Source organism: Chionomys nivalis, chromosome 11 (genome assembly GCF_950005125.1).
Source record: "Chionomys nivalis chromosome 11, mChiNiv1.1, whole genome shotgun sequence".
NCBI lineage: Eukaryota > Metazoa > Chordata > Mammalia > Rodentia > Cricetidae > Chionomys > Chionomys nivalis.
This window is the reverse complement of record NC_080096.1, coordinates 78,510,861-78,533,657: the sequence shown is the minus strand read 5'-3', so window position 1 is coordinate 78,533,657 and position 22,797 is coordinate 78,510,861. Positions and strand designations below refer to the sequence as shown.

Here is a 22,797-nt window from a genome sequence, read left to right as displayed (position 1 = left end):
ATACGGTGTCTTAAAGATGACTTCCCTACCTGACATCTGCAGGATCTTCTGTGACGAGCACATCCGTCTTACAGGAGGCCAGGGGGTTGATGGACAGCTCCACCGGTGGAACCACAAAGCTTTTGCTGACCGGAAGCCAGAGGCCTTGGCCCAAGCTGAAAGTAGACCTGCAATTTAAGAGTTTCCATTGGGGAACTCCCCGGGAAGCAAAGAATAAAAAGAAAAAGTGGGCCCTCCTCCCATCCCTTAGGGGCATTTTCTCATTTCCCCACCCAACCGAATGCTCTATATTCCCCAAAGCATAGTGTTAGCAGATTTACTCATATTGAGATGCTTGTCCCTTAACTTTATTCGTCATTTGGCCCTTGCATTGCTTTGTGTTGCTTGTTATCTTTGCATGAGTAATGAGCAGACACTGTGAAGACAAGAACTATTGTAGCTCTGCTTCCCCGCCCCATGCAGTCTTGATTCCCAGCAGGAGTTCCATAAGAAGTCCCAAGGAGCAGTCTGGCACAGAGGGTAAGAGCATGGAGTCTAAATCAATCCAAATCAGTATCTTATTCCCTGGCCTGCCACTTAATTCGCTGTGTGCCTTTATCTGCTTAGGCATTGAAGTTTTATACACAGTTTCATAGAGGCTGCAGAGGTAATAGGAAGAGAGCAAGGTTATAGCATATTTTTTAAGTGGGTAGACTGAAAAATCAGCAATGTCTCTTCTAGTTCAAGTACTCAAATCTCTATGTCTAGCAGCCAGACAAACAGGAACCAGATTCCCATAGCAACACGGGCCATGATGCTGCCTCAGTGCCAATGAGAGTTCTTTTATACCCAGTGAAGCTGAGGATCAACACTCTAAGACTGTACAAACACACATTCTGTCTAACCTTTCTCCTTTCCCTATCATCATACCCCAATAAAACTGTCAACTCACCTGAGAATCTTTTCAGGGGCTTGTTCTCCTGTCACCAGATCATAGCCCCTCTCCAGTGTTGTGTAAGGCCAAGGTCTGAAGAAATACCGGAGGAAACAGAAGACAAGACATGGTCTTAGTTTGAGGTAAGTAGGAGTCAGGCTGTTCAGTAATAGCTATATGAACAATCATTTTCCATAGAAGTAAATGCTAGACGTGACTTTCTACATTTTAAAGGAATGTTTTCATGTCACAGAAGGACTCACTTTTGTTAAACTCACTTGTCCATTTTTGCATTAACATTGAATAACCCAATTCCTCCTCAGCATACTTTATTATTTCCTGTTTGGGTTGATGAGTAAACAGTACTTGTTCTCTAGAAGCTTCCTCAATCATGTCCCTCTAGTACTGAAGTGTGAGTCAGCCAGAAAATAGGTATTACTTTTTATTGGGCTGCTTGTGTGTATGTAGAGTGTGTTTTGATTTATATTTAAAATAATACTTTATTTGTTATTGAAGAATCTCATATAATGTACTTTGATAATATTCATCTAATCCACTCCCACCTCTCCAACCACCTAACTCCATGCTTTGTTTTCCTTTTTCAAATCCATCAAGTTCAATTTGTTTTATAATCTTGGGTATAGGACCTGCTCTGGAGAGTGATTGACCTACCAAGGGTCACACCTTTTAAGACAATTACCAAAAACTATCACAATGCTGTTATGTCCTCAGTTATGGGTAGGATTTCATGCTCACTTCTCCTCACCCCCTACTGGGGATTTTGTCTTGCTTGAGCATGCTCAGGTCTTGCGCAAGCTGTCATAATCGCTGTGAGTTCATATGTGCATTTGTTCTGTTGTGGCTGGCAAACACCTTACGCTTGTAGTCATCCACCGCCTCTGGTTCTTACCAGCTTTATAGCCCCTCTTCCGAAGCCTTTGGGAAAGGGCTGGTACAGACGTGCGATTTAGGGTTGAGCACTGTGCAATCTTATTTGTTGCAGATTCTAGATTAGGAGGTAAAGGAATGGGTGTGTGTCTTCCCAGCCCTGAGGTCCCATGTCACTCACCCTTCGCTTTGCCCCCAGTCACTGCGAATACACAGATGTCTGTGAACTGGGTCAGGGGCATAACCTTCGTGACAACTGCACTCCCCTGTAATCAAAAGGAAACAAGTTTTGTGATACATTGCCTCTATGCATATACTGTTTTTTTTGGTTCTCTTGTTTTGCTGAAAGTTTTGGGAAAGACTTGTAAAAAAGGGAACCGTACCCCCTGACTACTGGCGCAGTTAATGTTTCCCCTCATTTGTGTCTTCAACCACTCACCTTCCGCCTACTACAGTTTGGACACATTTAGGCAAGCTCAGTCCTACACCAGAGACACAAAGGCAAAAGGTGTAACTCAGTGGTTGATGGGGCTCACAGTTTGAAAAGGAAAACAGGAAGTAGTTAGGTAGTGACAGAGAGCCTATTTTCTAAAAAAAAAGTATACATATCTATTTGACTATATATGTATATATAAATAAATGTTCATGTATTGTACAAGCATAATTAGAAAATTAAATGTCTTTCCAGTGGAATGAGTCAGCCTTGCCCATCAACATATAAACCCTTGGTCAAATGCCAAATCCTTCAAGAAATTCCTCTTTTGGAAAGGGTATTTTGCCTACAGTTTAATCCTTTTCTGGTTTGTTCATTTTCCTTTCATTGCCTCTTCCCTGCTATCTCCCTTTCAGTCTGATTCTCCGCCCCGTCCTGTTCTTTATCTGCTGTGTGCTTCCTTCCTTGTATCTCTGCCATTTCCCTGACCCTTTGTTTTCTTCACTGGCCTTGTCGGTGTGAGGCTGCATGCATGCCTCCTAGCAGGCCCTACTGTGAGTATCTCCTACCATTGCCTGCGATGCTTTCAACATGCCTTGTCTATCATTTCCAAAGTTCAGAAATCTATAACAGTTTTCAGAAGGTTCCTTATGATAACTTCTCTGAGTATTTCTGAAGGTGTGAACTTTTAAAGTTAAATTAGTTATTTTCCACCAAGGTATACTTGTGAAATGTTGACATATGCTTCTTTAAAAATAGAGTCCATAAAAAATAAATTTGGGGGATAAAGTGCTCTCCGTGGAGTGATTCTCCATGGGGATGATACACATAACTTCCTCCAAACTTTATTTTGAGAAACCCGCATGGCTGGGGCTTGAGCTCAGTGGTAGAGCACTTGCTTTAAGTTCCACCACCAGTGCTCATACTGAAAGAAGAAAAGAAGGCATGGAAGCCTGACCATGTGCAGACCCACCATTCTGGGAAACACACCCACACCGGGGAAATGCCTTTAGAAGCTACATGGCTTAACCTGCTGCCTCGCAGAGAGTAAACCTCAGCCCTAGACAATATGAGTCCCCTGTATAACCTTCGTTTGGTCAGTTTCCTGGCTATTGCTATTTGAGTGCCTTCATTTCCATCTTTTGGTAAATCACAGCAATTCCAGTTGGTCTGACTGAAACTGTTCATAACATGATGAGGGATATGCATTACATTATTCAGCATGGGAGATTTAAAGACTTTTCAATTTTGGCCTTTAATTTTTCTTGCATTTCATTTTGAATCTCTTTAAAAATTGAAAAGGAACATGATAGATACTTAGAAGTCACATTACAGAGTTGAGGCCACTGATAAGAGTCCACATATCTACTAGGTATTCAGATATTCTTATTTCAAGCTGACCTCAAGAAAAACAAGGCCTCCTGTCATCTCTGTTTCATTGAAGAGAATTATGAGTCTCAGAATCAATATACAAACAAGCTCGAGCTGTTTGACATAGGAATTGTAAATTCAATCTTCATTTTCTACATGTATTTAGTTATTGTGTACATGCATGCACATACATGGTACACGTGTAGAAGTCACAGAAAAATTGTAGGAATCAAACCGTTCTTTTGCTCTACTATGAGGGCTTGGGGTATTGAAATCAGGTAATTTTGATTAGAGGTATCCATCTATACATACTATAAACCTTATGAATTAACGCTTTGCGTAAATAAAGCAAAGACCATATAAACAAGACCAGTTAGGAACAGCTTGTGAAACTATGCTCAGACTACTTATTTTAAGACGTTTCAATTTATCTAGTAAAGCTCCCCTTTTTAACAAGGAACCATGAATGTTATACATCTGATCCTCCCTAAAGCAATCTGAGAGGAACGGACAAACCTTTAACTCATTCTATGCATTAGAATGTGTATTAACCTTTGTGTGGCCAGCACTTTGCAAGTGTTTGACAAATAGCCCAGGCTTCAGAAATATTGGTCAACATTATTAGGAGAAAAAGGATATATGGAGTCAGAGGATGGGTCAGAGGTAGAATCTGAAATACTTAGAAGATTGTTGACAGGCAGGAGGAGAGACAGAACAGGGAAATCTACCTTTCCCCTCTCCTGAGCATGTGGTAAATCATCATGGCGCCTTCTGGCAGGTAGTGATGCTTTCTGTAAGACTTCCTCCAATACCATGCTTGGGGTGGTCCGCTGAGTGGGTGTGCTGTATGTATGAGCTAATGAACTGGTTCTTGCAGGAGGAAAGGAAAATTGACTCAAAAGGCTGAGAGTCTTGAATTTGGATAGTGATAATTTGCCAATGGGGGAGGGGCCGGACTTGCTAATGATGTGTTAAAATGCAACAGCCCCTTCATGAAATATTCACCACTTTAAACACGTCTAATATTAAAGATTAAAAGTCCTGGGATTTGTCCTCGAGACTCCCAGAACTGATTTATGATCTGCCAAAAGACACAGACCTCGTGATTCATAAAGGGAGAGGTAAAATGGCTACTCCTAGCAAACAGAAAGGAAGCCAGGCTCCAGTGAGTAAGGAGAAAGCTGCTTTGGTTTCTGTCTAGCCTACCAGTGATTCTCCAGGAAAGGGCACAATCATCCACCCCTCCCATTTCTTTTTGGGAATACCTGTGACAGTGAGAAGTCTGATCTCTGAAAGGGCACTGCTGTATTTTTTTTCTCTTCCTTCCTTGTGTGCTTAGTGAACAAGATTTCCTTGACTCGGCTAGATCATTAATTACTGTCACTTGTTATACAACAAATATGTATTTTGCAAATGAGAAGCAGCCACCTTAGGGGCCCCAATCAGGTTGCCTAGAGAGTAGGAAATAGACTGAAAAAGGCAGATCCCCTGGGTCTGGGATCAGTCAGTCAGACCAGGTTTCAGTGCTCACTCTTTTCGTGTCTAGCTTTGTGACCAGGGAAGCCAGGGTTGTGAGAATCTGCTTTAGCTCCTTGGTCTCAGCTTTCTCATCTCTACACCAGGAATGAACTGACAGTGATGTGAGTATGTCAGAGAGCAGATGAAGAGTAGAGGCGGCAGCTCAGCCGACAGGAGTTGATGGTCAGTCATTGCCTTCCACCCCTTAGTTTTAATTCTCAGATGGTCTCTGGAATGACCACATTTTCTCTAGGGACACATGTTTTCTTGCATAGACATTAGTTTCTTCAACTACAAAGCTGATGGTTGGACTAAATATCCATCAATTCTGAACAGCAAGGTTTAGCCATTTGCATTGCCTTTCCAAATTCCTAACCTCTGATCTCCAGACAATTTATTTTGGCTTTGGCTATGTTCATTCTTAGTGGTGGGCTGGCTGTCTTTGGCAACACTTCCATCAATGCCATGCCTATTGACTTTATTGACGCCTCTTTTCTATTTTGCTGATTCGACAAATTCTCCTCTATTCGCAACTAAGCATTTCCTTCTTGTCAGATGAAAAGCCTTTGGCGGCTGGATTTAAGAGTTATTAACCCCTTCCCAGAGAAAGTACTTTTCCCTACTCTGCCTCTACATGCCCATGCTGTCCAGAACGGCTCCACTGGGACACACGTTAGCATGTTAGCAGGTTGATTGCGAATGCTTGAGCTCCCTTACATCTGTCATCACTGTGACCACTCCTTAAGAGACATAGGTCACCTCCCTTGTTAGGGCTGTATCCCTGCTCCTAATACACGGTCTCCCCCATGGAAACATTCAGTAAATAAGTGCAAATAGTGAACAGATATAATTCACTGATAAAAGGCAGGGTACTGACTTACTGAATTAGTATTCATGGACAGAAGGAAGGAAGAAACAAAGGAGGGGAGGAAATAGGAATGCAATACTCATGAATTGAAGCTGATTTTATTTAGAATAACAATGGAAGAACCTTCCATCCACAAAAGGTATTTTCCAGCAGAGCCCTCGTTGTGGGCATGAGCTGAGGAAATGTCTGAAATAGAACTCTATTAAGAGCAGAAAAAGGCCCTTAAAGATCTTGAAGTTCAAATCTTCCAACCTTCATTTTCAGAAGAGGAAGCTAAGGTTCAGAAAGTTAAGAGACTTTGTCAAATCTCTGGACTAGTCTCTGGGGTAACCAAGGTTAGAACCAAAGGTTCTTGGCTACCAGAACCAACAGAGCTCTTTAGGTGGCTTTGGCAGTATAATTCTTTAGTGCACACTGAAGCCATTTTAAGGGAACTTTTACCGTTTTTACTCCTCTGACATTTCTGAGTTTCCTGTAATGAGGATATTACATTTCCAAGCAGGTATTATAAAAAGGTAAAATGAATTTGAAATATACTTAAGCACATTAAAAACACTCATTTGTATGTGGCTAATAACGTAGAGCTAAAAAAATGTTTAATTTCTTCATTAAAGCGGTTCCCAAAAGGGAATTCAATTAAACAAATTTCCATCATGCTAGTTACTAAAATTTGGTATCGTTGGCTACAGATGAGCTGTGCTGGCTTTAAAATATTTACTCTTCTTATCTCTTAAGTCCTATTTATCCAGTTCTCACTTTTATGTTGAATGCATTTCCTCTTCATAAACTCTTACACAAAACAGCAGAACCCTGCTGTTCATGAGCAAATCAGACTAATCCTTATCCAAAGCACTTCAAAGTGAACAGCGCTCTTCCGTTAATCGCATGCGGCCAATGGACTGGTGAAGGGGTGGGCCTTGAAAACTCCTTATACTTGATTCAAATTCTGCATTTGTTACTAGATGTGGAATAAACAGGTCAAGTTGCTTCTCTCTCTGGTCCTCTTTCCTTATATATAATAATACTGAGAAGAAGTATCTGCTGGGAATTTCAAGAGATATACTTTAAAAGTCCTTAGCACAGTCTTTGGCACACTTCTTGTTGCTGCTGAAACTAATACATACCCTTGAGTTCTTACTGCTCCCGGATGGAGGAGGCCCATTTAAAATCTTGTTTGGTAGAAGGAAAAGGTACTAGAAACAAAGTATGGCTTTTCAAAGCCAAGGACATCGTGGGCTATTGTTTTGTATTTAATCTATAGGGTTTGATGTGTCGAAAGAGGCAGTCTTCATGACTCTTTTCTATCTTTAAGAAGCCCTGGTGCCTGTCGTCTTTTTTGTCTGTGGCATTTCCTGTTGAAGGAGGTACAAATAGGATCAGGGCACAGGCAGAAGGCTGCTCTGCTGCCTTAAGGAAGGCGCTGGATGTACAATCTTTTCGCTCAGCCTATCACTCTGGCTCCCATACTCCCTCCCTGTCATCCTCTTATGATTCCATTTTCACTTGCTTCCAGCTCAGTCATCACTTATCAACACAGGCCAGTGATGCTGTTTGCTGTTCACTTTCCTATTTGCGCTTTATGTGCCTGTTGCTTGGAAAGACCTCCCTGCTCTCTCGGAGCACTGAGCACGGCATGCTTCCCTTATATGACTGCAATGGGCCACTCTGTCTCTGCGACTTATCCCAGAGTCAGGTGCAGGATAGAGGGACAGGGCAGGGATCCATTACTGAGGGCCACACTGTTTCATAGAGTAATGGGACATAGCTGACACATGTCATCGCATGCTGCTTTCTTCTGCAGTGTTCTCTCAGCCATCAAGGGAGGGAGAGTAATAGAGATGTCCCAGTTTTGGATGAGCCATTCACAGATATTTGAAGAACAGGGTGATTTCAGATGTACCTGCAGACTCCAAGACTTTTCTTACTCTAGTCATGTTATACAAAAAGGTGTGTGTATTTTGTAAGTGAATGGGTGCATGTGAGAATATTGATGTGTTTGTGTAGGTACAGACACATGTAGAAACTAGAAGAGGGCAAGGTTTGCACTCCATCATTTATTTATCTCTATGATTCAGGGTCTCTTCCTTATGACGGGGTTCATATTTTCTCACATACACTGGAAGCCAGCAAGTCCCAGTAATGTTTCTGTCTCTATTCCTTTGGAGTTGGTGCTACAGATATGAATGCGGTGTGTGGCTTGTTATATTGGGGCTGGAATCTGGGCACTAGTTTTCATGATTGTTCAATGAAGGCTCTTAATCCCTGAGTAATTTCAACAGTTCCGAAGGTCTGCCTTATCCCCACTCCTTGAGAAAGGTACAGCCTGGGTAATGAGAGGATGAGTTCAAAGGAGGAGAGACCAAAGGTTGAGTTGTTAAGAAGCAAAGGAAACATAGGCAGGAATGTGATTATTAAAAACGAAGGAGACAGTTACAATAGTTTTGAACACAACTAGTGCCATCGAAGACTGCATTTCAGAGCAGTGATTTGCAAATCACTCACTCTTCTTCTGTGCCCATCTACAAGAGAAGGCAGAATTCACAGACCCCTAAACACCCTGCAAAACATGGTCAAATTCTGGTCCTCTTACACAATCTGGCCTTGTCTCTTAAAGTCAGTATCTGTTCTTTCAATGGATAAATTGGGATAACTAGGGTTTGGGGGGATGTGGGCTAGAGGTGAATCACTGAGAAACGTGGCTGGTGTGAAATGGAAAGAAAGTACTATTAAGATGTTGCTCAGCTAAATGGCTGTTTCACTTGGGGAAGGTCATTTACTTCATTGGGACTCAATTTCTCTATCAACACAATGTAACATTTCACTGACAGTTGATCAGCTTTGAGCAGGCATCTTTACTATCTGTTCTCTCTTTACAAAGTCAGCAAGATTCCAACCTTGTTAATTTCAAAACCACTGAAGACCAAGATATAAACCTTTCAGGTGCTGGCTCTCCACAGTCATTCATCAGCAGGCCTCCAAGGAAATTTAACTATGGGTTGGAAGGTTCCACTTGCATGAGTTAATCAGATGTAATTGACATTGGCTATGTCCTTGGGGCAGACTCTTCTGGGCTGCTGAGAAGCCACCAACTACTGGGTCACACAAAGGCCCTTGCCCCATGGCTCAGCCAAGGTAACCTCTCTTCATTGACTTCAGTGCCTATTTTCTAGCCTCATTCATTTTTGAATGAGCCATATGAATGATTATCTGCGTATTAGTGTCAAAGAGGGAAAAGAAGACTCCCTGGAAGATTGAGGATGCCACAGAATGGGGAGATGGCTCACTAACAGTTTGCAAAGGGTGAAGAGCAAACAAGCTGATCACTAGGATGGAACTGAGTCTAACTGACATATACAAGACAGCAAACAGGTGCAAAGAATTGTGGTCACTGCCTCCAAAATTCTCTCCCTGACTCTTGTCTTGCTCTCTCCAGTTTTTCAGAAAGCTGGGATGGTTGGAGAGACAGACTCACCCTGGTAAGGCAGAAGAGCACTGGCCTGGGAGCCAAGGCACTCTGAGGCTGAATTTTTATCTCTTTTATGCTGAAAATGTTGTCTTGATTGATGACTGCACTTCTTTAATTGCTTTCCTCTTTTAACCCTTTTCTTTTTCCTTCTTTTAAAACAAACATTCAGAGCAAATATACAATTTTTCAAGGAACTTAAAAGTGACTAGACTGTGATGCTCTGAAGAAAAGGAGCAATCAGTTGACTGCCACTTACTACAGAAGGTGGGGGCTCCAGGGGTGATCTTTACAAACCTACAGTTGTGTTTTGACTGACAACTTTTGTAATAACTGATACAAAATATATGCTTTATGAATTTGTGCCATCATTGCACCAGGAACACATTAATCTTTTCTGCATCGTTTCAATTTTAGTATATATGCTGCTGAAACAAGTACAGAGATTTATTTCATTTATGTATATGTATATTTGCCAGCATGCATGTTCATCTATACACATAACTTCTGATGCCAGAAGAGGATGTTGAAACTCCTAAAGCTAGAGTTAAATTATGTTCCCTGAATTGGATTCTGGTAACCAAATTTAGGTAGTCTGTGCATAGTATCTTGACTGCTGAGCCATTTCCCCTACAGCATACTGGAACACTTCTAGGCCTCCATTTCCCCATCAGAAAATGAGCATGCCAAACCAAATTTATTTATAAGAAGTGTTGAAGACAACACGAAAACAATGACTATACTCCTGTGCACATAGATATCCCTTGATTATTGAAAATGATGCCATTTTTTTCTGCTGCTAGCATGGACAACATTATGGTTGCTGTGGTCCTCTTTGTTTTGTTTTTATGGCTATAACTTCCCTCTTAAAGTTCTTGCTGTGTTACATGTCTTTCTTTCTCTGCCTCACATGGACCTTGTCTCATACCTGTCTCAAGTTAAGACTTTATTTCTTCTGTATGGTGTGTTTGTTGTTCTCTTCACAGGTTGTCTGAACCTGGTATGGGGAAGATGAGGACTAGGAGGTGAGCTACTCAATGTCCTGCCTTCATGGACTAAGTGGAACATACATCACTAGTACAAGGAGTGGTGTGAGTTGAAAGTAAACTGTGTGCAAAGAGACATTGAACCAAAGAAAGGAGCTCAGACCTCTCTCTCAAGGTCAGGGAGTGCTTCTACAAGAATAGGACGATGGTAGCTATGGAGGATGGAAAGACACACGAATGGTCTCTATCAACTTCTGAGTAGTGTTGGAAGCTCTGCATGTTGTTACTAGTTCATATCACCTTCAAATCACCTTGTGAGGTAGTTTCTAATGCTAACTATCTTATAAAAAACAATACTGTAAATAACTGTCTTGCTAGAGGTCAATATACTGCAAGACTCCAGGAGCCACAATTAGAATCCATAAAACCTGACTTCAGGTCTTGTGTTGCTACCCTAGGTCATCCATCCTTCTTCCCCATAAGAAGCATGGGACTTATGGGACTTTCAGATCAAGGGGAACATAGCAAAAGCAGATCACAACACATACACACACACACACACACACACACACACTGACTGGGTTGGTTTGTTTCCTTAAATCAGTGAAAACAGTGGTGCTAGACTCAGTGGGTACTTAGACATCTTGGCTTGATTTTGACAATATAGGGAGCCAGTTCTTGAAAATGTGTCTCTTAAAAAGCAGTCACTTTCAAGTGCTGAGTCTAGGAGAAATGAGCAAAAAGAGGCAGTTTCAAGAAGACAGGTATCAGAGACGAATTTGAACTCCATGGCTTCATGATTTTATAAAATTACCTGTCTCTGACACAGATTCAGATGTCCCATTTCGAAGTTAATCATCCCTGTAATATTCATTCAGCAATATGGAGAATAATCAATCAGTGCACCATAAATATTGCCTGCAACAACTATGATTATTGTGAGAGTTGTACAAATGTCCCTTCCTGACCATGGATTTTTGTCTTTTCCCCTTGATTTTAATTTGGAAAGGAGAAGGTTATAGGACTCTTACTGAGATCACGAAGTCTCTTCACTTTTAACTTGAAGATACATCTTATGAGCAGGAGGTAATTTTACTCAGAATTTACAGAAGAGGGATGAAATGAAAACCCTTGGGTACTTTACTTGGCCTTATTTTCCACAGTTAGAACCAACATGGCTAGGATTTCAGCCTTAATTCACATTATTATAGAACCAGCATATTGCATCACATTATAAAAGATAAATGGGCTTAATTAACTTTAACTGGAGGTTTCTTGTCCCATCTGGTCCTGCAGCCACTTTTAGAATAAGCACTCAGAGACTTAATATTAATTACATACTGTTTGGTCTATTAGCTCAGGATTATTATTAACTAGCTCTTACAATTTAAATTATTCTATATTTTACCATGAAGCTTGTGGCTTGTTACCTCACATCTTGTTTCTCCAACAGCTTCTGTGTCTCTCTCCCTCTATTCTACCTTCTTTCTCCCTGTATTCAGTTTGGCTATATTCTGTCCTGCCTTAGAACAAAGCAGCTTCTTTATTAACCAGTGCTAATGAAACATATTCACAGCATACAGAGGGACACCCTACATCATCTCCCATTTTCTGTCTAATTACAAAAGGAAGGTTTCAATTTTAATATAGTAAAATTAAATATAACAAAATGATTATCAAACAAGAATTACTACTACAATATTTAGTCTATTTATATTTGGAAAAATTAGTAAAAACTACTCTATCATCTATCCTCTTTTTGTGAATCTAAAGTTTTATATTAAACTTACTGTTTTTTCATAACTAAGGAAAACTGTAATTAAAACTATCTAGTCTTCAACTCCATCAAAGACCCCAGAAGAATATATTACCCAAGTAAACAGGAAGTGCATTGTAAGAAACTTCCAAAACTCTATATGTCAGAGACATTTTCCTAACTGGACAGACACCCAAAGTTCTTCTGTAACATTGTGGCATCCCTCTTCAGCCTATAGACCTAGAGTATCTAGCAAAATTTTCAATGAAGCAGAAAATATGAAGGACCGTCTCACCTATTTTGGCAAAATTCATCAGTTGCTTTCTTCTGTATCCTGTAGACTCTTCCATTAAGGAGGAACCCTGAAGGACTATTTCACCTTGTTTTGGCAAATTCCACAGTCGTTTTTCTCTGGGTCTTGTGTGTCCAGTTTATACAGAATATTATCAAACAATCCAGGTTAGAGCAGTTTCTTGCCCAAATGGCTAGGCTTGCCACAATGTGAACAAACTCCATAAGGAGCTTCTTTGATACCCATTATCCTCTCTGAAGTAATTGATGCTGCCAGGAGCAAACATGTCTGACTGCTGAGAAAAATCTAAGTTCTTTAAACATTTTAAACTCCATATTCTGTAGGTCTTTGAATTGTTTGAATATTACCTATTCATCTGAAGTTTATCTCTGCATATGTATAAAACCTAAATCTCTCCCTCTATTCTGCCTTCTTTCTCCCTGTATTCAGTTTGGCTTTCCCACCTAGCTATATTCTGTCCTGCTGTAGAACAAAGCAGCTTCTTTATTAACCAGTGGTAATGAAACATATTCACAGCCTACAGAGGGACATCCCACATCATCTCCCATTTTCTGTCTCAGTTTGATTATTATAGTTTACTATTAATTTATATTTTAACTATATATTACATTTTAGAATGAGCTACATAAATATAATACCTTAAACAAGAGTATAAATATACATATTATATTATAAAATTGACCTTAAATTTAAATTTGTAGAGTTATTGATTTCTATATCATAATCCCCCTTTTTCTTTAGAAAGAGATTGACTATGACCATTCACCAATTATAACCAAGCCCCTTTAAAGAAAACAAACATTTATAAACAGTATTTTGGGGTTTGGGTGTAGTTTTCTATAATACTTCCTGCTAATTGGATGTGAGTAACCTCATGGGATCTTGAGAAAATTTAGAATTATGGTTAAATCTTGGTGGTAGTAGTATGTGAAGTTGTATAGTCTCAACCAGTTGCCTTGAAGCTGCTCTAGGTGTTGGATCACCTGGACCATTGCTCCCATAAAGACCTCTTCAGAGGGTCTTACTTGATCAAACCATATTAGCCTGGAAGGAATTCACAGCTTCTCATCTTCTGTGGAACAAAAGCAAATTCTCTTTTCCAAAGCAACATATCTTTGACTCAAAATTTGAAGTTAAGATACCTTTATGTTGGTTTAGCTTATCAGCTCCCACAGTCAAATGTCTCTCTTTTGTTAGTTCATTAACAATCAAAAATTCAAACAAAATGCAATAGTATACATAACCCACACTCTGTGTATTTTCCATGGTTTTTTAAATTACTTTTTGAAGTTTATTTAGTTTCTTTAAGACTCTGTTTTATTTGTTTAAACTATTTTTTTTCATATAACTGCTTATACCCATTTTTTCTTAAGACTACATACTTTTTTTTAAACATATTGTGATATGTTTAGGGTTTTTTTTTGGATCCATGTTTTGAATATCTATAATAATTTTTTGACCAGGAGAGTTTTTATTTTTTATTTTATTTTTTTTTTTAAATTTATTTATTTATTATATGTGTACAATATTCTGTCTGTGTGTATGCCTGATAGCCAGAAGAGGGCACCATTACAGATGGTTGTGAGCCACCATGTGGTTGCTGGGAATTGAACTCAGGACCTTTGGAAGAGCAGGAAATGCTCTTAACCGCTGAGCCATTTCTCCAGCCCCAGTTGAGTTTTTAAAATGCTAAGTGGGCATGGCTACAACAAAAGCTGAGGCTTTACCTGCTGGTGCCTTCCTTTTTGTCTTTCCAACATAGTGGAGGTACATTCCCTGAAAGCTCTGGGAGCCATGCTTACCACTCCAACTCTAGAGACACAGTGAGTCCTCCTCATCATCAGGCAGCTTATAACATGCTGCCCACAAACCCCATTCAAGTGCTCTGTAGCAGGACCTTTTCAAAAGCTGTCCCAGTGGCCAGCATGAACCAGAAAGCTGTATCTTAAAGGAGCAGTGTGTCTGTTCACAGCCAGAAAATAGAGTCTATCTGAAAAAAATGTGACTATCAAGATGATTCTGACTCTGTTTCTGTGTGTCTAGAATGTGGGGGTACCATCTAAGCCCTTGGAAACTAAGTCACAGATAGCAGACATAGAGATAGAGCGTTTGGAGTTTTTCCTTTTGGATTTCCACCTTGATTTCCTCCAGTATTTCCACAGTATACCTCCATTCATCCCTACTGAAATAATAATGTGTGTTCTTTGCTAATGTATGTTCCATGTATGCAGTTTGTTTCTTGATTTTCAGTCACAGATAGAAATCTGGCATTTAATCTTTAAATCAGTATTGAGACTCTGTAAGACTATTGAAACTTTTAAAGTGAAAGAAACTCACTCAGGTTTATGATATGTCTGACAAGCTATGGAGGACTCGCAATCAGTAGTATGTAAAATATTCTCATTGGTTCAAATATTTGAACACTGTATTTCCAATTGGTGATGTTATTTTGAGGTGGTGGTATAGCTTTGTTGTAGAAAGTACATCAATAGGAAGAGGATTTGAACATTCCTACCATCTTGTCACACCCATTCTGCCCTCTCTGCTCAGGTTTTAAATTTAGGATATGACTCCTCAGCTTTCAGATCCTACTGACCAGCCTGAGATCAGTTGCCATGACTGTCTACCCAGATGGACTCTTATCATTTTAGAACCATGACCTAAAATAAATACTCCCTTTCTTAAAAAAAAAAATCTTTCAAGGCTTTATGAGGATTTATGTGCCCTTTATTTGGCATCATTTGTAACTGGAAGTTTCTTGTCCTACCTGTTCCCATAGACACTTTAAAATAACCAGTTAGAGGCTTAATAATAATTACATACTGATTGGCCTATTAGTGCAGGCTTATTATTAACTAGCTCTTACAACCTTAATGAACCCATTTCTATTAGTCTATATTTTACCACAAGGCTTGTAAATTGTTAACTCACATCTTGCTTCTCTGGCAGCTGCTTATATCTCCCTCAACTCCACCTTCTTTCTCCTGGTATTCAGTTTGGCTTTCCCATCTAGTTATATTCTGCCATGCATAGGCCAAAGAAGCTTCTTTATTAACCAATTGCAATAAAACATATTCACAGCATATAGAGGAGTATCCCACATCACTTAATTTACCTTGATTCTCATGCAAATTAACTAAATGACCCAACCTGTTCATCCACTGTACTTTTGCAGAATCTTAACGACTGAAAATGAGGCAATGTGGTCATCAAAGACATGGGACCCTGAGCTGTTTTCCTGAAAACTGCTTGTTGGTCTCCTTCAAGCTGCTTTACCTCTCTGAAATTCATCATTCTCCTCTAAAAATGGGAAATGTGATCTCTGTCCTCTCCCATTTGTGAGACTGATGTGAAGATAAAATGTATACTTAAGTTAGTCAGAACACATGATGATTAATAATGCTGTTGTTGCCCACATGAACAAAACCTGAGAGAGTAAAGTGAAACATACAAAATAAACTAAGTTAAGGGTAATTATGCATTTTGTAAAAGGTTTGCTCATTCCGGGGGGGAAAGAGGTGGAGGCAGAGGGAGAGAGTAGAGAAACAGGAAGAAAAAGAAAATGGGAGAATAACAGACTCATTGGTTTATTTCCCCACAAAGGCTTAACTGTATTAGGGACTGCAGAGTCAAATTGCATTCATACAACTAAAGCTAAAAGACTAGTGAGTTTTAGCAGAAGAGTTAGGTTTGGCTACAAAGGTCCATCCCTACATGTCGAGCCCATATCAGTGATGTCACAAAACATGATAAAGTGGTCTGAGAAGAATGGTACCCAATGGGATCTAAGTAGCACAGGACCTCTGCCATTGTCTAGCCATCACATGGGGAGATGTAGGAGCTACAGGAAGTTATTTCCTGTCTCCACTCTATTGCAGAAGAATATCAAACTGACCTCCAACTCCATTGTATGGAGATGGTCAGGGCATAGCTGACTTCCCAAAGAAACTAGAGAACTGTCACAGTTGGTCCTCTCCATCTGGAATATTGTGTTATTTGACATAAACAGTGCACTCTGCTCAACTCAATTAATTCTCACATTGCTTATCTCAGTGCTGACTTCATTGGTATGTGGTTTATTGCTCTCCCTCACTTTCTCGTCAAAGTTCTGCTTCATGACTCTCATTTTAGCCCTTATTTTCTCAGTTTCCCCTCTGGCATACGCTCCTCTGTCACTGTCTTCCTCTTTGTGTATTGTTATATTCTGCATTGTCTACTTTTCTTTACAACTATAATATTTTCAGCAAGAGAAACAAGGTTAGAGTCAGAGAAGCTCATATTAAACACAAAGGGCCACCTTAGTTTTCTTAACCACTAATAAATTACAAAACGTAGTCCTACTTGGGGGTTGGGTTAAAGATTAAATAAGATACTGCACTTAAAACTGCCTTCAATGAAAAATACAGACATACCGTGCTAATCCCATACCTCTTTTCTGATGTCTCTTGACCTCCCTCCCTCCCTCCTATTCCCCCTCCTTTCCTACCTTTCTCCATCCTTCCCTCAATTCTCTCAGTGCCTCATCCTTCAATCCTTCCCCCCCTCTTCCTTTCTACAGACCGTACTCTCTTTGCATTTTCCACCCCCACAAGCCATGCATACCACAATCTTTAGCCCATCCCTTTCCTTCAATAATCTAATTGTGAAATGCTACAATTCTTGTTACTGAGTTACATATTCTTTCACAAAAGATTCTTATGGTACATTTCCTTGTATATTGATGGACAATCATGAATCATTAAAATCAAGCAAGGTATGTCCAAGTACCCCATCCGCATCTTCACTAGAATCTGACTGTCCTGTTCTGCCCCTTTATGATCCATGAGAGGTATCAGGCTCTTCATACTGCATCAAGAAAAACCCCCTGGGCTGCTTGCCTGGTGTACCTTATATTAATAATTGCTATGTTCTGAGGGAGACTCCTGGTATGGCCACATTAATCCATGCCTTGGCCCCTGCTGTCTGATATAGACCCAAACTCATTTAGGGAAGTTTTTTTCTTTTTTTCTTTTTTTTAAAAGAGAACCTTCAACAACATAACAACGATAGACCACCACACCACCACACACATACACACACCACTTCTACTTCTAAATCATACTGTATATTAGCAGCCTACAGTGAAAGGAGAGGGGAGAGGATGGTGTAGAGTATTGCAATAAAATGGAATCAGATGGAATCACATCCCGAAAAAAGGCTCATGCTATTGCTAAGTGCTGTGCTTTAAACAGCTGCCAGGAGTTCCCTTATGCTCAGAAACCTAACATTGTGCTTTTCACTCTATCATCACTAAATCTTTTGTGGGTTCATCATTGCCAACTCTGGGGAGCCCCTTGTTGCCCCTAATTTAATAACTTCTATTTGCTTACCATGTATATTTACCATGGAATGCACCACATACTTGGTACTGATTACAATCATTGCAATAATACAGTAAAGGAGAACACATCTTCCTTAAAAGAACAGGAGATTGAGGCCTAGGGAAATTGAATTATTTGAAATGTACCTAAAGTCAAGGGCAGAGCCATAATTTCGGTCCAGTTCTGTTTGATTTCAATGCCCATACTCTTCCTGTCTTGTCTCTACTGACTCTCTAAAACCAGACTGGTCCACTATTAACCCAGACAGATTTTCAGTAGTTTCTTTTATGACCCCCCTCCTTGGTGACTGGATCAATTTTGGATTCTGTGTTCATGAAATAAAGACATTCTTGAAGCTTGGATGAGAAAATGTGCCTTACATATTCTCTACTTAAATGCTTCCCAGGAATGAGTTTTTTTGAACACACCCTTTCAAAACAGCTTCTCTAAAGCATTGATAGAAGTCAACACCACTTTCCTGTGTTAGAAAAGACATGCACAGTAACTGTGTTGGTACTAGGACTTCATAGGTCTCCCTGACCAACAACTTGTAAGAACTTAGCCCATACTCAGCACAGATTTTCACTGAATAGCCCATGCCTTCTGTGACCAGCTTTAGCCACCCATGCAACATGCCTCCTTCTAATCTTTCCCCACAGTGGGCACAGTATGCGTCAGGTTTCCTTACAGCTCTTTTTTTGTTCTTATTTATTTAGTTTTGGTTGATCCTACTCACATGCCTTCATCTTTTATTTTTTCCATTTCTCCAAGACACCACATTCTCTGGTCAGGTGTCATAAAGAAATCCAGCTAAGCCAGGCAATTCCTCCTGTTGGCTAGCCTTCAGCATACTTAAAGTTTCTATACAGGATGGTAGGGGAGAATTGCCCTCAACAGTCTTATCCTGGCAGGTAAGATGTGTCCAGTGGTGCAATAGTGGTTGCAGTCATGAATTAATAATTCTACTTGTCCAACTTTAAGAAGACACTGATGATTGTGTAAGTGCAGGGCCATCAGCTTGGAATAATACCCTCATTATACCTTGTGTTCAATACCGCTTAATTACTGTACTGTGTTCTACCTCTAGCTAGCTGTGGCCAGCGAAGTTCTGTTCAGCCCCTTACATTTTACTTGTCTATTCAGATGTCTCTTTTTCCATGTTGTAGGTCTTTGGTGTCATCTTCTCCTTGGTTTTATCTTCAAGCACAGCATGAAAATGGGGACTGGAGTTTTGCACATATTAGAATCATAGCAAATAAATTTTCCAATTTTGATGTCAAATCATGAAATTAGTTTGCTGGAAACTCCATGAGGCTCTTTAGGTACTTTAGCACATTGTTTCCAGTGCTGAGTATCCTGCCTGGCATATAATTGGTGCTCACCAAACAAAGCAGTGAAAGAAGTGTATCATTTAGATTCTAACCACTTCCTACCACCAACCTGTTAGTACCTAAAGGAAACCACCCCCTTCTGTGACACATATCTTCATGCTGGGCTTCCCACTGGTCTCTGTACTACTCCTGCCTCTAGCCTTAGAGCCTTAGAGGTTTTTTTTTTTTTTTGGTAGTTGGTTGATGTGGATTCCCCTCTGTATGCTGTGAATACCATTAGTTAATAAAGAAACTGTCATAGGCCTGAGTAGAGCAGAACAGAGGTAGGTGGGGAAAATTAAAATGAATGTTGGGAGAAAGAAGATGGAGTCAGGGAGAAGCCATGTAGACCCACCAAAGTGAGACTCCAGAACTTTACCCAGTAAGCCACAGCCTTGTGAAGATACATAGATTAATGGAGATGGGTTAATTTAAAATATGAATTAGCCAGAAATATGCTTCAGCTATTGGCCAAACAGTATTGCAAATAATATGGTTTCTTTGTTGTTATTTCTGGGCTGAGCATCCAGGAACAAGTGGCCTTCCTACAACAGTTGGTACTTTAATAATTATCTTAAAATATAAGCTAGGCAATGCCCATTTCTCCTCTGCTCAGCATGTTCCCATGGTTTCTTACTGTGTTCAGGGTGAGAGCAAAAGAACTGACTCTAACACTTCTTAGCTTCCAGTGCATAACAGTACACCTTTGACCATTTTTCTTGCAAATATGGGGCTCAATATCCAAAGTCTTTGCACTTGCTCACACTTTTACATGAATAATGGTTTCCCTGGATATTTGCAGAGAGCATTTATCTCACTTATTTAATGACGCCCATGGTGAGTAATCAGTGAAAATATGCAATCCCCTTCACAGTGCATGCACACATACACATTCACACCCAGACCCATCACCACATCACCATCTCCTTCCAGCATTGATGTACTTTATTTTCTATTATATGTATTGTCACTCTTCAGCCTCCTGGTGCCGTAGACTGTGAGCTTCATGATGAAAGCTTTCAATTTTCTATTCTCATCAGTGCCTTTATCCTGTTTTCATTAAGATTCTTCATAAATATCCACTGATTGCTAAATAAGCAAATATATGACTGAATAAAAAATTACCCAAAGAGTTATTCATTGTTGCTGACAAAGTACTGAATCAAATTACTTAAAGAGAGAATGTGCTATCTTTTTTCCTAAATATATGAATATAGAAAATTTCTTAGGGTTTCCAAACAATAGGGTTGTGAGTTTTAAACTCTTTTTTCACAGCTTAATGTTGAGATGAATCAGCATGGCCATGTTTCAATAGAACTTCATTTATACTAAATACCATTAGTCAGTGGGATACAGTTTGCAGACTCTGCAATGCCATGGTGAATCCCATTGTACAACACAGTGCCTCCAGTGCTATTGTTGTTAGAAAAACATTTTCAGTGAAAGGAAATGTGTACCAAAATATAGTTCTGGTATTTTATTCTTCCACAGTGCTAAGTAAACTTGCTGCAGCAGTGGCCCTGCTGTATATCCAAGTTCTCCTGCATGGCAGTCACTGGCCACACGTGGCTATGCAGCATCTCAATCATGGAAATAGAGTCAATGGGCTGAATCTTTAATGAGTTTGCATTTTAATTTAAGTACCATTTATGTCTACTAGACATTACCTCCACACAGTGGAACTCTATCAGAATCATTCTCCTGATTCTTGACACATCTTGTCATCCCTTCTCACTATTTTAACAGTCTTTTGTTAGGGCCAGAATCATCGTAACTGAGCTTTTCTTTGGGATCCCATAATGTTTGTTTCATTCAGTTCATGCTTTTATCACAGCTGTTATAATAAAGTTTGCTTTGGTTTACATTCAAGGCTTATGTGCTAAGTGCTTAATGCACTTTATCTAGCTTAATCCTCATAATAAGCCTCCAAGGGCTGTTTATCTTATTACTTCTGTTTCATTGGAAGGAAAAACAAGAGTACAGGAAGGGTCCCCAAAGCATCCAAGAACTGCAGATGAGAGTGGAGGGGGCTAAGATTTGACTCCTGGAAAAGTAGAAGTACAGCACACATTCTAGACCATAACACCTACATTTGTGTTGGAACCAGTTTCCTAGGTATCTGAGCTGTATGTTCTTGAATATCAAGAGTTCCTGGTCATCGTTGTTCAATAACCTCTAAAGCCAGAGATCAGCAGAACATTTATTTTCCACAAGAATTTTAATGTAGCTAGAGAGTAGATGTGGGATTCCCTCTGTATGTTGTGATTACCATTAATGAATAAAGAGAGCTGGCCTAAGCCTATAGTAGCGCAGAACAGAGGTAGGCAAGGAAAACTAAACTGAATGCTGGAAGAAAGAAGGTGGAGTCAAGAGACGCTATGTAGCAGCCGCCAGGAACAGACATGCTTGAATCTTGCCGGTTAGCCACAGCCATGTGGCGATACACAGATTAATAGAAATGAGTTAAATTAAGATGTAAGAGTTAGCCAATAAGAAGCTAGAGCTAATGGGCCAAGCAGTGATTTAATTAATACAGTTTCTGTGTGATTATTTTGGGGCTGAGCAGCCAGGAACAAACTAGTGGCCTCCTACAACAGATGGTAGTGGTGCACACCTTTAATCCTAGAACCAGGAAGCAGAGGTAGGTGGATATCTGTGGCTCTGAGGCCAGCCTGGTCTACAGAGTGAGTTCCAGTACAGACTCCGAAGCTACATAGAGAAACACTGTCTCAAAAACACAAAACAAAACAAAAAAATAGAGCTCTGGAGACGAAAATGTTCAAGAATATACCATAAGAAATTTGCAAAGGTAACAATGAATTTCATGAGATTGGTCTCTAAATCCAGCATAACAGTTTATCTGCCTAACTCCAGTATCCATTGTTAAACATTAAGGGTAAGATACATAATGACATGAATTTGGGGATAAAGGAGTGGATAATGAAGAAAGATTCATGCCATTTATATATCATGCAATCCTTCAGACAGCTAGTAAGTAAAAGTGGAATGATACAAAGAAATGCATAATTCCTACTTGTAACTGCATTTGATAACATAGACCTGTGGTTCAGAGAATAATCCCTGATGACAGACTTTGGAATAAACTCCAGACTCTACCACCATACAAATGACTTCAGTAGAAAATTAATTTCATTTAATTTAATATCTTCATATGTAAAATGATGCTAACAATACATCCTTATATCAATATAAATACATACATTTTTCACATCTAATATTTATGAAATAAAACTTCAGCTAATAGTTTCTATTACACTTTGGTGATTTTTGACAACTTTTTTTTAATGGATATTATACCAGTATATACAGTTAGTTTTGGTTTGACTACAGTTTGATTGTATGATTGTATCTGCATGATATAGCAATTAAGATATTAAGTGAGATAGCTATGAAGGAATTAGAAGAGGCTAACATGCCTGGTTACTTCTACCTCAGCGTGCATGGTTCTTATGCTTACTAAGAAGGAAAAACGGAGTGCTAAAGTAAGGAACCCAAAAGGAATAACCTAGGCTAGAAGGGTGCTTCTTTGAGGATAGG

The 22,797-nt window shown here is 39.7% G+C and overlaps 1 protein-coding gene across 5 annotated transcripts in view; it reads right to left on the bottom strand.

Annotated features, from left to right (window-relative positions):
• Astn2 (astrotactin 2) overlaps positions 1-22,797 on the bottom strand; it is a 987,955-nt gene that overhangs the window by 529,378 nt on the left and 435,780 nt on the right. For 4 of the 5 annotated variants that reach the window (XM_057784267.1, XM_057784266.1, XM_057784269.1 and 1 more), the window contains 3 exons: positions 1,983-2,067; positions 932-1,006; positions 30-167 (listed from right to left, as the gene is read on the bottom strand). In XM_057784267.1, coding sequence (XP_057640250.1) covers positions 30-167; positions 932-1,006; positions 1,983-2,067 — 298 coding nt within the window. The remainder of the gene's footprint in view (positions 1-29; positions 168-931; positions 1,007-1,982; positions 2,068-22,797) is intronic. The other variant, XM_057784268.1, reaches the window with a different exon arrangement.